This window comes from Triticum dicoccoides, chromosome 7A (assembly GCF_002162155.2).
Source record: "Triticum dicoccoides isolate Atlit2015 ecotype Zavitan chromosome 7A, WEW_v2.0, whole genome shotgun sequence".
NCBI classification, from domain to species: Eukaryota; Viridiplantae; Streptophyta; class Magnoliopsida; order Poales; family Poaceae; genus Triticum; species Triticum dicoccoides.
The window spans coordinates 657,984,478-657,996,503 of NC_041392.1; the positions used below are offsets into that span (position 1 = coordinate 657,984,478).

The 12,026-nt window shown below is 45.1% G+C and overlaps 1 protein-coding gene across 1 annotated transcript; it reads right to left on the reverse strand.

Moving 5' to 3' along the window:
• Positions 1-5,512: 5,512 nt before the first annotated feature.
• Positions 5,513-9,296, reverse strand: LOC119330219 (carbonic anhydrase, chloroplastic-like). The gene is made up of 5 exons (XM_037603335.1): positions 9,167-9,296; positions 9,012-9,060; positions 6,539-6,795; positions 6,355-6,460; positions 5,513-5,938 (listed from the first exon to the last, which is right to left on the reverse strand). The coding sequence occupies exons 1-5, from the start codon at positions 9,214-9,216 to the stop codon at positions 5,804-5,806; spliced, it is 597 nt and encodes a 198-aa protein (XP_037459232.1). The 5' UTR covers positions 9,217-9,296; the 3' UTR covers positions 5,513-5,803.
• Positions 9,297-12,026: the final 2,730 nt, after the last annotated feature.

The window sequence follows — 12,026 nt, forward strand, 5'->3', positions numbered from 1 at the left end:
CCCTCCTGCGGCGCCCCTACCCGATCGACAAACTCTATTGAGGCCACCCAAATTTACCAAGTTAAAAGAGCGTTGTCGTCGAGGCCACCCCAAACCCTTCAAGCGTTGCCGAGGCCACCCCCAAACCCTAGAGAAGCGTCGAGGCCAGGCCAGTAATATGATTCCTTATTGTGCTTAGCTAGCTAGTTCTATGTTTGCCACTAATATATCCATCTGTAATGTTTGAATAATAATTGCCATGTTGTAAATATTTGCAGAAACTATGGATCCGCACCCCCCGAGGCGAAGCAACAGAAGTGGTGTTGGGGGAGATAATCGCACACGGAAGTGATGCCGTCTTGTCGTTTCTGAACGACACATGCACCGATGGTCTGGAAAGACAGAATGAAGAAGCAGGATACGACGATGATCAAACAATGGAGGAGGAAGGACACCGTGATGACGGCTCCGGTGACCGAATGGAGGGGGAAGGACACCGTGATGACGGCTCCGGTGACCGAACGGAGTCCAGCCAGGTATATATATTAATTAATTAAGCATGTGTAATTGATGCATTAATTTTTTTGGTATGTACACATATTAACTCTCTTCTTTTTCTTCTTTTCTAGCCCTCCGGATCGAGCAACACTTCGGTAACGAGACGAGGCCTGAAGAGAAAGTTGCGTCGAATGAAAGGTACACGATCATCGAAATTGATCGCGCTGGCCAACCGATTGAACCCCTCTGGATCAAGCAAAATTTAATGCTCAGTGCGGGGTTATAGTTAGGGACATGATCCCGATCAGCATCGAACAATGGTTGAAGCCTAAGGACAAAGACTCTCAGGTGTCTTATGTCAGTGATAGGAAGAAAGCTGATCTTTGGACTGCGCTGCAGGAAAATTTCACCTTCCCGCCAGAGGAGGATCCGGAGAATCCAGTTAAAAGCCAATGATCAAGGCTTATGCTCTTAAGAAGATGGCTGAGCTATTCAGGAGGTGGAAGAATGAGCTGAAATCATCGTTTGTCGACCAAGACAAGACTCCAGAATTCATCGGCCGATTTGAGAAGATCAAAGATCAGTGGCCCGCATTTGTCACCAAAAAGAAATCTGAGAGAACAGTAAAGATGTCAGCGACAAATAAGAAAAATGCTGCAAAAAAGAAGCATCACCATCGAACGGGGTCAGGTGGCTACCTGAAAGCCCGACTGTTGTGGGACAAGGCTGAGAATGACCTCATTGATAAAGGGATTGAACCAGAGACGCGACGCTGGCCAGACCGTTGCAGGACTTGGTTCTTTGGGGTTGGGGGAAAATTGGACCCTGTAACAGGGAAGTGCGTTTGGACCAACCAGCAGATGAATACACCCATCGAGAAGCTTCAGGAGTATATCGAAAAGGCGCAGCAAGGGGCGTTCATTCCGAACAGAGAGAACGACGAGCTCATAGAGGCCCTCGGGAATCCTGAGCACCCCGGACGGACACAAGGCACGCCAGGCTCCCTTTCGTGGAAGGCTGGATTTCCTGACGCAGGAGGTTACAAACGCCGGGAGAGGAAGAAGAAAAAGGAGTTGACCCAACTACAGGCGCTGCATGCAAGGGTACAAGCGCTAGAGGAACGAGACGCAGTTCGCAGCACACGACCTGCCGAAGCTACACCCGAAGCTACCCCACCATCTCAGCGGAGAAGCAGCGTGGCTTCCACGGAACTGCTTCAGGAGCCTGTCTTCACGGCTCCTGCTAGCTACCCCGTGAATGCTATCACATAGTCTCAGAATTGCCACCTTATGATGAAGTGGATGGAATTGAAAGTCAAGGCGGCTGTTGGCTCTGTTGCACCTCCTGAACCTGACGCAACTTTTCACTGCTGACCAATTCCAGAAGGATATGCTAGGGTGATGGTGGATGAAATCACAGAAGGATTTGAGGACCTCCAGCTTGACCACCCTACGGGTGACGGGGAGACTCGCCTGGGTTCTTGTCTGAAGACTCCATGCCTATGGCGAAAGGAGCTCATCAACCTTCCAAACTGGACGCCTCCGCCTCCTCCTCTTCCTCCGGCAAGTCAGGGCAGTCCGCCTCCTCCATCGCCTCGTCCTCCGGCGAGTGATCAGGGCACTCAACCTCCTTCTCCGGCGCATGGCGGCACTCCGCCTCCTTCTCCTTCTGCGCCGGTGCGCCCAAGCAGCCACCAGCCTCCTCCTTCTCCGCCTCGCCAGCAAGGGCGGAAGAGACCCGCCGCCGCCCCGGCTGCTTCGGCGCGTCGTAGTCTTTCTCCTCCGCCTCGTAAGCAAGCACGAAAGAAGACAGCCGCAACCACTCCATCTGCTCCGGCATCTAGCAGTACAACCAGTGGCGGGAGGCAATACAGATTCGGCCCACCTCTCAAGCCTCTAGAGAAGTTACCATACGAGAGGACTGTGGAAGAAAACGCGAAGATCATGGAAAAAGAAGTGAAGGACTTCTTTGAAGGGGTGAAAGCAAAGAGACATCCACCTCCGGAGGAGAAGGTAGACTGGGTGAAAGCAAAGCGCACTATCGATGCCCTGAGGAAACCACCAAAGTTTCGGCTGAAAAACAACTATGAGCGCATTACTGCAAAGGTATATATCGAAGCGGAGCGGTCGGGAAATACTATAAGTGATTGAAGGTTAGCAGAACGACGAGTTGGGAAAAAAATTGCCCAACTCGGCGAACAAGCGGACCAATCGTGCCCCCCGCTCAAGTTGTCTAGCGATATCGTCGCTAATGATCCGAGGATGGTGCCTGATTATAGCAATCTTGAAGATTACCTGCCCGACGATGTACATTATGATTTCTTGGAGGTGGAAGAACACCAATACCATTACGGGAAACCTCTTGTCAAAGATGAAAAATCTCTAACAAAGATGATGCGAAGATTCCATGATTGGTACATGAAAACCTGCAGAGAGTCTGGGGGGACGAATACTTTGTATTTGAGTGTTAAAGAGGAGCACGACCTCATTGGAATTGATTTGTTGACTGTTCCATTTGAGGAGTTCTTCCAGTTGTTCAATCAAAAGGCCCTCGATAAATTAACGGTCACTTGCTACTATCTGTAAGTACTACTTCTGTCATTAAGTCTCTATATATAGCTCAGCTCTTTCATTGCATGTATATATGATTATCCTCACCATATTATGCAGATTGAAGATCATCGAGTGCAGAAAAGTATAAATGTATGATATTGGGTTCATTAACACAAATATCATAGATGAATTTCAGGTTAAAAAGAACGCCGAAGATGCTGAGGCCAACTTGCTCAAATCATTGATAATAAATCAAAACAAAGATAAATACTCTTTCCTTACAACTTCGAGTGAGTGTTAGTGTCTTGTGCATATTCGGTTTCCCTTATTACTCGAGCGAGGTTATAGTAATGTAATTGATGAGTTATGCATGCGTGCGTAGCTTCCACTATATTCTCCAGAAGATTAAGCTTGAGCAGGGACTAGTAACCGTCTTAGACTCGAGACGAAAAGATCTCGAGACCTATGCGGACATGACTAAAATTCTCAACAAGTAAGTTCAATCGATCATTATCGCACCATATCGGCAAATTTCTGTTCATTTCCTGATATCTCAAGTAATAATTATTTTCTTTGTCATGCAGGGTTTGGAAAAAGTTCACCGAAGAAGCTCCGGGACTGCCGATGGAGCTGCGATATACATACCCGAAAGTAAGTACTACTAGCTAGCTAGTTCCGCACATCTCCCGTTGATTCTAGCTACTTTCATCAATGCCATTTATAATGCTTCATTATCAGTTTAATTGACCTCTATTTCTCGTAAAGTGCTTGTGGCAGTAACAAGGGAATGATTACTTTGGATACTACGTGTGCGAGTTCATCTACAACACGACTTGCAAAGATAAGCGGGGCTACTCTAAAAGACAATTTGATGTGCATAAGAAATAATATTCACAATTTCATTTTATTACACCATCATTTCTGTTGATTTTCATTCATATATATGTATTAACCCCCTTCTTAAAATTAGATGCGGGAGATGCGGAATGAACTCCTACCATAAGATCGCATGAAAGAAATTCAAGAGGAATTAGCGGGATTCTTTCTTGACCACGTCCTCGATAAAGCCGGAGAATACCATGTGGAACTTGATTTCAGATGCTAGGGGATTGTAACAGATCTTACATATTGTATATGTATGTAGCCAGTAGCGTCGGATAGATAATACGAAAACTTGTTGTTCGACCAATCTCTCGGAGAAGGAGAGGTCCAACACTTCTCTCGGTATGCATGACGAACTTCTGTACTTAATGGTTTCCTTCATTTTCTTACTAGCTAGCGTGTCGAGGGCCTCTCTATACGTATAGTACGTAGCATCGACCAAGCACGGAGATAAGAGAGGACACTTCTCTCTATTAATTAATTAGCTACCTAACACAATATATGAAACACCTTAATTAACCATACAAAAGCCCCAAATCCACCTCCCTTTCAGAAAAAAAACAAAAACCCTAGATTCTGAACAGCTGACGCGTGGATGCCTATTGGTTCCGGTTGGTGCCACCAACCGGAACTAAAGAGCCTCCTGCCTAGGCTCGCCGCACCGGCCACGTGGAGGCCCGTCTGTCCCGGTTCGTATAAGAACCGGGACTAAAGGCCTAGGCATTAGTAACGATCCTTTAGTCCCGGTTCCCCAACCGGGACAGATGGGCCTTATGAACCGGGACAAATGGCCCTTTTTCTACTAGTGTCTCTTGACGTCTACCACTTCATACTTGAGGCTCTTGTTGATCAAGATGCATACGCCATTTCTGTTTGCAGCCGTCCCCGTGTACCACAGCTTGAAGCCGGTATCCTCCACCTCCTTCGCCTTCTGTCCTCTCCATTTGGTTTCTTGGACGCAAAGGATATCAACACCTCTCCTCACCGCTGCATCAACTAGCTCCCGTAGCTTCCCTGTCCGAGACCCTACGTTCCAGCTATCTAAGCGAATTCTCCTAGGCTCGGCTAGCTTCCTTACCCTTCGCACTCATCGAGTCAAATGCGAAGACCCTTGCTCATTTTCCACTACATCCGGGCGCCGATGTAGCGCGCCACTAAGGATGCGGCGACCTGATCCTTGCTCACTTGCCATCGTATCCGAATCAAGATACGGCGCGCCACCTGGGGGGTGACGGCCCGGCCCTTACCCATTTTCCAGCACACCCGGGTTCCGATGTGGCGCGTTGCTGAGAGGGTTACGCCCCAACGGAAATCTTTTGGGTTTCATCTTCATGAGAGTGGTTGAGTTTTTATGTTGGCTCGCCAAGCCTATCACAACCCTCCTCCTTTATCCGGGCTTGAAACCGACTATGTTGAGACAACATAGGCGGAGTTAGTGGAATGAATGAATGCCTTGTATAAATAAAGGAGAAGGACATGTTGTGTAGAAAGAGCTGGATAGCACAGAAAGCCGAAGAGAGTCCAATCACTGGGTTAAATTAATAGTGATAAAAAGAGTAGCAATGGAGGGGCAAACAAAAATTTGTTAGTGTTAAGGGAAAACAAAGCCAAAAAATCGAAAGGTAAACTCTTAATGAAGAATATGATTAGAATAATGCCTGATACATTTTGATCATATGACGATCAAATTATGCATCACATAGTAGTACAATAATTGTGCGTCGGAAAATACTATTGCTTATTACAAAAATTGACACCAAGCCATCCGGCATTCACTACTGGAAAATAACGGGTAGGTACTCCATGGCATTCATATGGATGGATCCATATATCTTGATATACACACGTATGCATATATGTGTGGGAGTTGAGCAATGTGAGGGAAGATTGATTTACAGTTCCCATGTGTCGAACTTGCCTGAGACAAAGTCGTAGTGGCCGCCGACGAGCTTGAGGGTTCTGTTGGCCACACCCTCCTTGACAAACGGGTAGGTGCTTAGGTTCTGGAGGGACACGTTCACGGCCTCCTGTGGATGAGAACGGTTAAGAGAGAACTCTCGCTCAGCGAGTTTCCATTTATTCACATGCAAAAAGTCTGAACATTACAAGCTATCTGCCAAATACTAGTCCCTCCGTTGCATTGTATTCCACATTAAGATTTATTTTTTGACATTTGACCAAACTTATATTTAAAATATCAACACCAACAATACTTAGAATGTATAATATGAAAAGCAATTACTTGATGCATCTAATTATACTATTAATTTGATAATGTGAATGTGAATACTTTCTGAGCATCAAAAAGATATGTCAATACTTTCTCCTACAATCTTAGCCAAACTCGATGAAATTTGACTTGAGACAAACTTATATATATAGAGAGTAAAACGAAACGAGTAAAGTAGTATAAAATGGTAGATGGCCAATGGTGCGAGTGAACCTTTTCCAAGATGGCACATTGGTCCTCGAAAGGCAGGTCACAACACTCGTCCTTCACCTTCTTCTTGGCCGAGAACCCAATCCTGACCCAGTCCTCAACAAAGTGGCTGACACCAACAAACCAAACTTCTCCGGTCAGACACGGACCAAGAAAATTATCATTCAGATCCAAGCTACGTACTTACAAAGAGTCGTCCTCCCCATCTTTGAGCGAGAGGAGGGCCTTAATTCCACCACAGCGGCTGTGACCAATCACCACGATGACCTTAACCTTGAGGGCACAGACGGCGTATTCGATTGCCGATCCAACGCCGGTGTGCTTGTTCTTACAGTAGCACGGGACCATGGCACCGATGTTGCGAACGGTGAAGGCCTCGCCGGGTTCCAGGCCCAAGGTGACCGATGGGCACACACGCGAGTCGGCGCACGCAAACAACAAATACTGCATGACCGATATATTTAGTTTGCAATATTTTACAGTTTTTTTGGAACTCCAACATCTCATAGTTGTCAGTGATAAGCAGAGATGCTATTCATTATGGCTGGGCAGTATTAGTCAGCCTTGTGATATAAATAAAGAAATTTGTCTGTATGCAAGAGCATGGCTAATAGTATAGTCAGTTGATGGCTATATATAGCTGCCACGCTATTTAGAGTAATCATCTATAATCACTCACATTTAACATAGTCTATAAGATGGACCGTTAACTAGCACTTTTTTCAACCTTATCTCTTTCTTTCATTGTATTTATTACATTTGTTAAGAAGCACGCATAGAGCCGACCTCGAGCTCTTGCATGAGAGGTTTTTTTAGTGTCTCTTTTCTTCGCATAGAAAAAAAATGCTATGTAGATCGGGATATAAACCCCTTCTCATACTTGCTCTGATAGGTGGAATAGACGTTTCTGACATAGCTTTGCGCTGAAGGCTGCCACTTTCAGCATTCTATCTCGGACCACCTTTTATTCAATCTGGCGGGGGAAACTAAATTTTGCTTTTGTGACAAGAAATCGAAAAGTAGAGACACACGGAGATAGAAAGGCAAGCAAAGCAAGTAGCGGCAAGGTACTTCCGTCGCCCGTCCAAACCAAATTGGGTAACACTCTATGTCGGTTGATCGGCGCAAGCACCAGACCAGTCGCAGCAGGACCGTCAGATGAAGCCTCTTCGAACCATAGGATGGACTGTTTTTTCCTCTCGTCCAGTCAACGTAAATTAAAGTATCCCCTCATGCCCATGATTCGCACATCTCCACCTTCCTACCCATGTGCGTGCAACACTGGCAAGGCACAACAGCACCCTGCTCCCCCGACGTCACCTCCATTCGCTGCGGCAGCCACGTCGCACCGAGGCCCGACGACATCCCGGTGATCGCTGTCGCATCGTCAGGGATGGCCTCCGAGACTATTTGCCGCACCCATGATGTAACCTCGCCACCGCTTGTTCATAACTGGTTGTAGCACTACCTATGTCAGTTGTAGCCCGCCGACCGACGGTTGCAGCTCGCCGGGAATAACTTCCCGTATGGTCACAGAAGCATGCTTAATTTATAGGTTCATTGGAGATGAGCTTCTGGAAAAGAAGGTGCACATTATTAATATGAGTAATCTATCATTCCAATTAAGTCAGGACGCCATAAGTTACCCCATCCCAAGCACACTTAGCCTGTAGGTTCTTCGGAGACGAGCTTCCAAAAAAGAAGAAGCACCTTTTTATATGAGTAGTATATCATTCGCGTTAAGTCGGAATGATTAATAAGGTGCATCTTCTTTTCTGAAAGAACAAAGTGAACATAAAACTAATGTTGCTCTGTAGGCTTAGTCTGAATCCCATGTGTTAGTCACGGAACCGATGACTGGCTGGGGTGCCTACAACTCCCACTCTGGTAAATTATTTTGATTTCCATAGGTTTTCATCAGGTTTCGATCTGTCCATAATAAATCATGTTATATACCCTAAACTGCTAGTCCTCCTGCATAATATATACTCCAACCTCCACAAGACTACAAAAGTGATAGGGACGGTGACATATGAATAAGCCAAATCATATATCATGGCAACGCACATGTGAGTCGGTACAGATCCAATTTCTTGAGGGTGCATGATCCAATTTCAACGGAAGATTATCCAGTGCCTATCTTGGTAGTTGGATAAGCAGATACTAACCTATTATCAAGTGGCCGGCAATGGCCCCCCTCTTAAGGTTAGCCCGTGCTGTTAGGACAAGCTGTCGCTTAATTTTTTATATCTACTTTGATAGTAATAGGAAATGCTACGGATACCCCACCCCCAGAGTCAGAGTGTATCCCGGGTTGTACCTCGAATGGCAAGCAACATTGTTGTACAACCAAAGCAACTTTAGGGGGTTTCAACCTCCGTTCCGAAAAAAGTAAAAAGGAAGAAGAAGAGGGGAAAAAACAGAACAACTGAACAAGTACTGCTCCATAGGGGAAGTAGCAGTAAGAGAGCATGACCAAATCTAGAGAGAACACACTTTTTTTTGTTGAGGACCGAGAACACACTCTGTTGGCCAAGCATCCGGACAAACTTAACAAGCTAATCAACAAATCGCAGATGAAGTAACCAGAGTTGGCAGCTAGCCAGGGACAACATTTTATTATGGCAGTAAAGAGAAATGGTGGGGGGTACAGTACATACCGTGGGTTCCTGGTTGTCTTTGAGGGGCTCGAAGAGATCCGGCTTCTGGCTGCGACAGCCATGCCAGAGAATAATCAGTGAAAGAAGACAGAAATAAATAATCTCAAAAAGATGAAAGGAAAGCATAGCGGCAGGATCTGAGAGAGGAAGCTTACTCGTAGACCTCGGTCTTGAACTTGTCGAAGCCGGTCCTGAGGCGCTCCATCTTTCTATCTGCAGGGCTGGTTTGAAGAGGAGGACCTTGTTGGACGATGGTAGGTGGGCTTCTCGAGAAGGAAGAGGAGGCCACATATATAGCAGCTGGGGAGGGAGGCCGCTCATCTCGCATACATATACTTTTTTCTTTGCGATGGTGTCTCCCCGGATCAGCAGTGGCCGGTCAAACAAGGATAAAATTTCCTTTGTGGCTGATCAGAATGGCAAGAGCCTCCCTTTCTTCTTTCTCTTCTAGTATACTCCCCTTGATCACATTATACTAAGGCTGTCCGTCAATCGATGGTGATTAGAGCTTTCTTTAATTTGGCGGAGAGAAGAGAGTGGAGATTTTTTATATATATAAGAGAACTAAAGGGCATCTTACACCTGATATTTATCAAGAAAAATTATAGCCAGTATAATGAAAAAAATAATTGGCGCGGATTAATCAGTACAAAATAAAATTACATTGCAAAACTCACGCCTCCTTAAAAATTTGCATGAATCTTAAAGTTACTTAAAAAAAACTATCATCATATTAGCCTGCAGAACAAACATATTGAATAGATTGATTTGCATACAGAAAGACTATGAAATCCTTAAACTTTCATAGTTGGGGTGTACCTAACCAAAGTTCTGCAGAGCATATTACGTATCTTCTTCGTCCAGATGTACGCCGCCTGCCAAAGAATGAAAATTGTTCTGAATCAATGGTAATAAAAAGGAACACTTGCAAACACCTTCGCCATACCATGTTTTAATGACCGCAATAGCCACTCGTCCCAATAGATGAAATATAAAAGCCACTGAAGAAGTATCCGCCGGAGCATGACCCACACAGAACATGCTTGCAATTCATTATCGCCGGTCCAGAAGGTTAAAGAGCTGAATCATGTCGTGGAACAATATATAGAAGAAGATGTCAAAGTCATCGCAAGAATGGCCAACCAATTGCTCTCCTTGAAGAACACACTAACTTCTAGGATCTGAAGAGAGCCAGCGGACCCGGGGAAACAAACTCGTACAGGTCCTTCGTCGACACTGGATCGGACGTCATCGAGGCAGGGAGAGACCGGACACACCTTATTCTAACACGCCACTGTCGCACCACCTCGCCGATGTCGCCAGGAAAACAAAACCTAAGGAGAAAAAAAAAGGGAATGTACTGACGAGTCCCACTTCTCTTGATGCCGCCGGCGAGGCCGCCTGATGGGGAAGAGGAAGGGGACCAATGCAGCGGCTTAAGAAATAAACTTGATGACGTCGTTAAGAGAGTAGAGATTTGTGGGAAGAACTTAGGTGAGAACCCTAGTGGAAGGCGAGGAGGCAGAGGCCATCTCCTTTACTCTCAGCCTTGCCATCGACCCTATTTATCAGCTCATGATTGCCCTTGCCACTTCTCAGGGTAGATTGCACTAGTTACATGGGCGAGGTGTGCATTACTAAACCTCACTTTCCAACATCTTGAGGGAGTTTGGCAATGTGACTGGCCTTGTTACCAACTTCTGCAAGAGTCAACTAGCACCCAGTCGATACCATGGCATCGACCTTCAACATGTCCTCATTGACCTCCCTGCGATAATCATTACGTTCCCAGTGAAGTACCTCGGCTTGCCACTCTCTATCAGAAAAATGAAGCAGGTTCATTGTTAGTATCTTGAGGATAAGGCCGCCGCGAATCTTAGATATGCTTGACTCGGGATAAATCTAGAACATCAATTATTTTTAACAAAGGAAGTACCTAAGATCTAGACCGGGCACATAGACCGACACTGTTCCCCTGCGCACTTTGTGCATATATCATGAATGCACACATACATGTCCACGAAAGAAAAAAAAATGTCCACCCGCCTCCCAGATCCAAGGTGGAATTGGAAATTGGTAAACCAGCTGAGCTCATCCACAGTTACTATCCAGCAGCCGGCATTTGCCCCACAAATCGGTTACCCTACAGTAACTGCCTGCTATAACCATCAGTCAGTTATTTTTGACATGTATCATGTACAATTTTTTGAATAGCGTGCTACAAAATATAGCGAGGCCCTTCTCTAAATGCTACACAAGTTATAGCGTGCTATATTTCAAAATAGCGTTTGGAAAAAAAATCAAATATATCTAGAAATAAAGTATTTAAGCAACTAAATTTTTCATAGGAGCAAGCAATATATGCATAAGGGCCAAATCCAGTATATAAAAATAGTAAGTCTCAAACATCAACACTCAACGGCCATAGTTTAAGAGTCTCTAACATGAACAGCCACCGAGACAGCAACAATACAACACAAAATAACACACGAGTTTTAAGATAGTCTACATCAATAGCCACCGAAGGGGACAACATTACAACATAGCACAATCAAATTATTCAGAATCACTCACTGGTAAATGCATTTCATCATCTTCCGATTCAGAAGAAGACTCAGCTGATTGCAACTCATCATCACGATAAATAGGAAGCAACTTTTTCTTCTTCCTAGGACAAGATTGAGACGTTGTAACGTTGTAACGTTACAAAGTTATAGCGTGTGTAGCGTGCTAATTACGCGATTAGCGCCGTAGCGTCCGATTTTGCCAAAACGTAACGTCTCCCTTCCAAATATGCTATAACCGCGTTATAACGGCGAAATAGCGCGCTATTCAAAATATTGATCATGTATGATGCCAGCCTATTTCTTATAAAACAAATCAAATATTAAAACAAACATTAAGACAGGGTATATATGTTTAGAAACTCCAAAAGAGGTTAATAGTTGATAGGAAGCTGACGAAATGGATGACTCCGTCGTTATTCTGATTCTGCAAACTCCTGTATATCAAAGT

What these genes read in the sequence shown, in the direction of transcription:
- LOC119330219 (XM_037603335.1), bottom strand. Translation starts at nt 9,216, where the DNA reads ATGGAGCGCCTCAGGACCGGCTTCGACAAGTTCAAGACCGAGGTCTAC. An exon ending in GATGGGGAGGACGACTCTTT is followed by an intron (nt 6,461 to 6,538) that starts GTAAGTACGTAG and finishes TGTTGGTGTCAG; the next exon opens with CCACTTTGTTGAGGACTGGG. An exon ending in AATGTGCCATCTTGGAAAAG is followed by an intron (nt 5,939 to 6,354) that starts GTTCACTCGCAC and finishes TCTCATCCACAG; the next exon opens with GAGGCCGTGAACGTGTCCCT.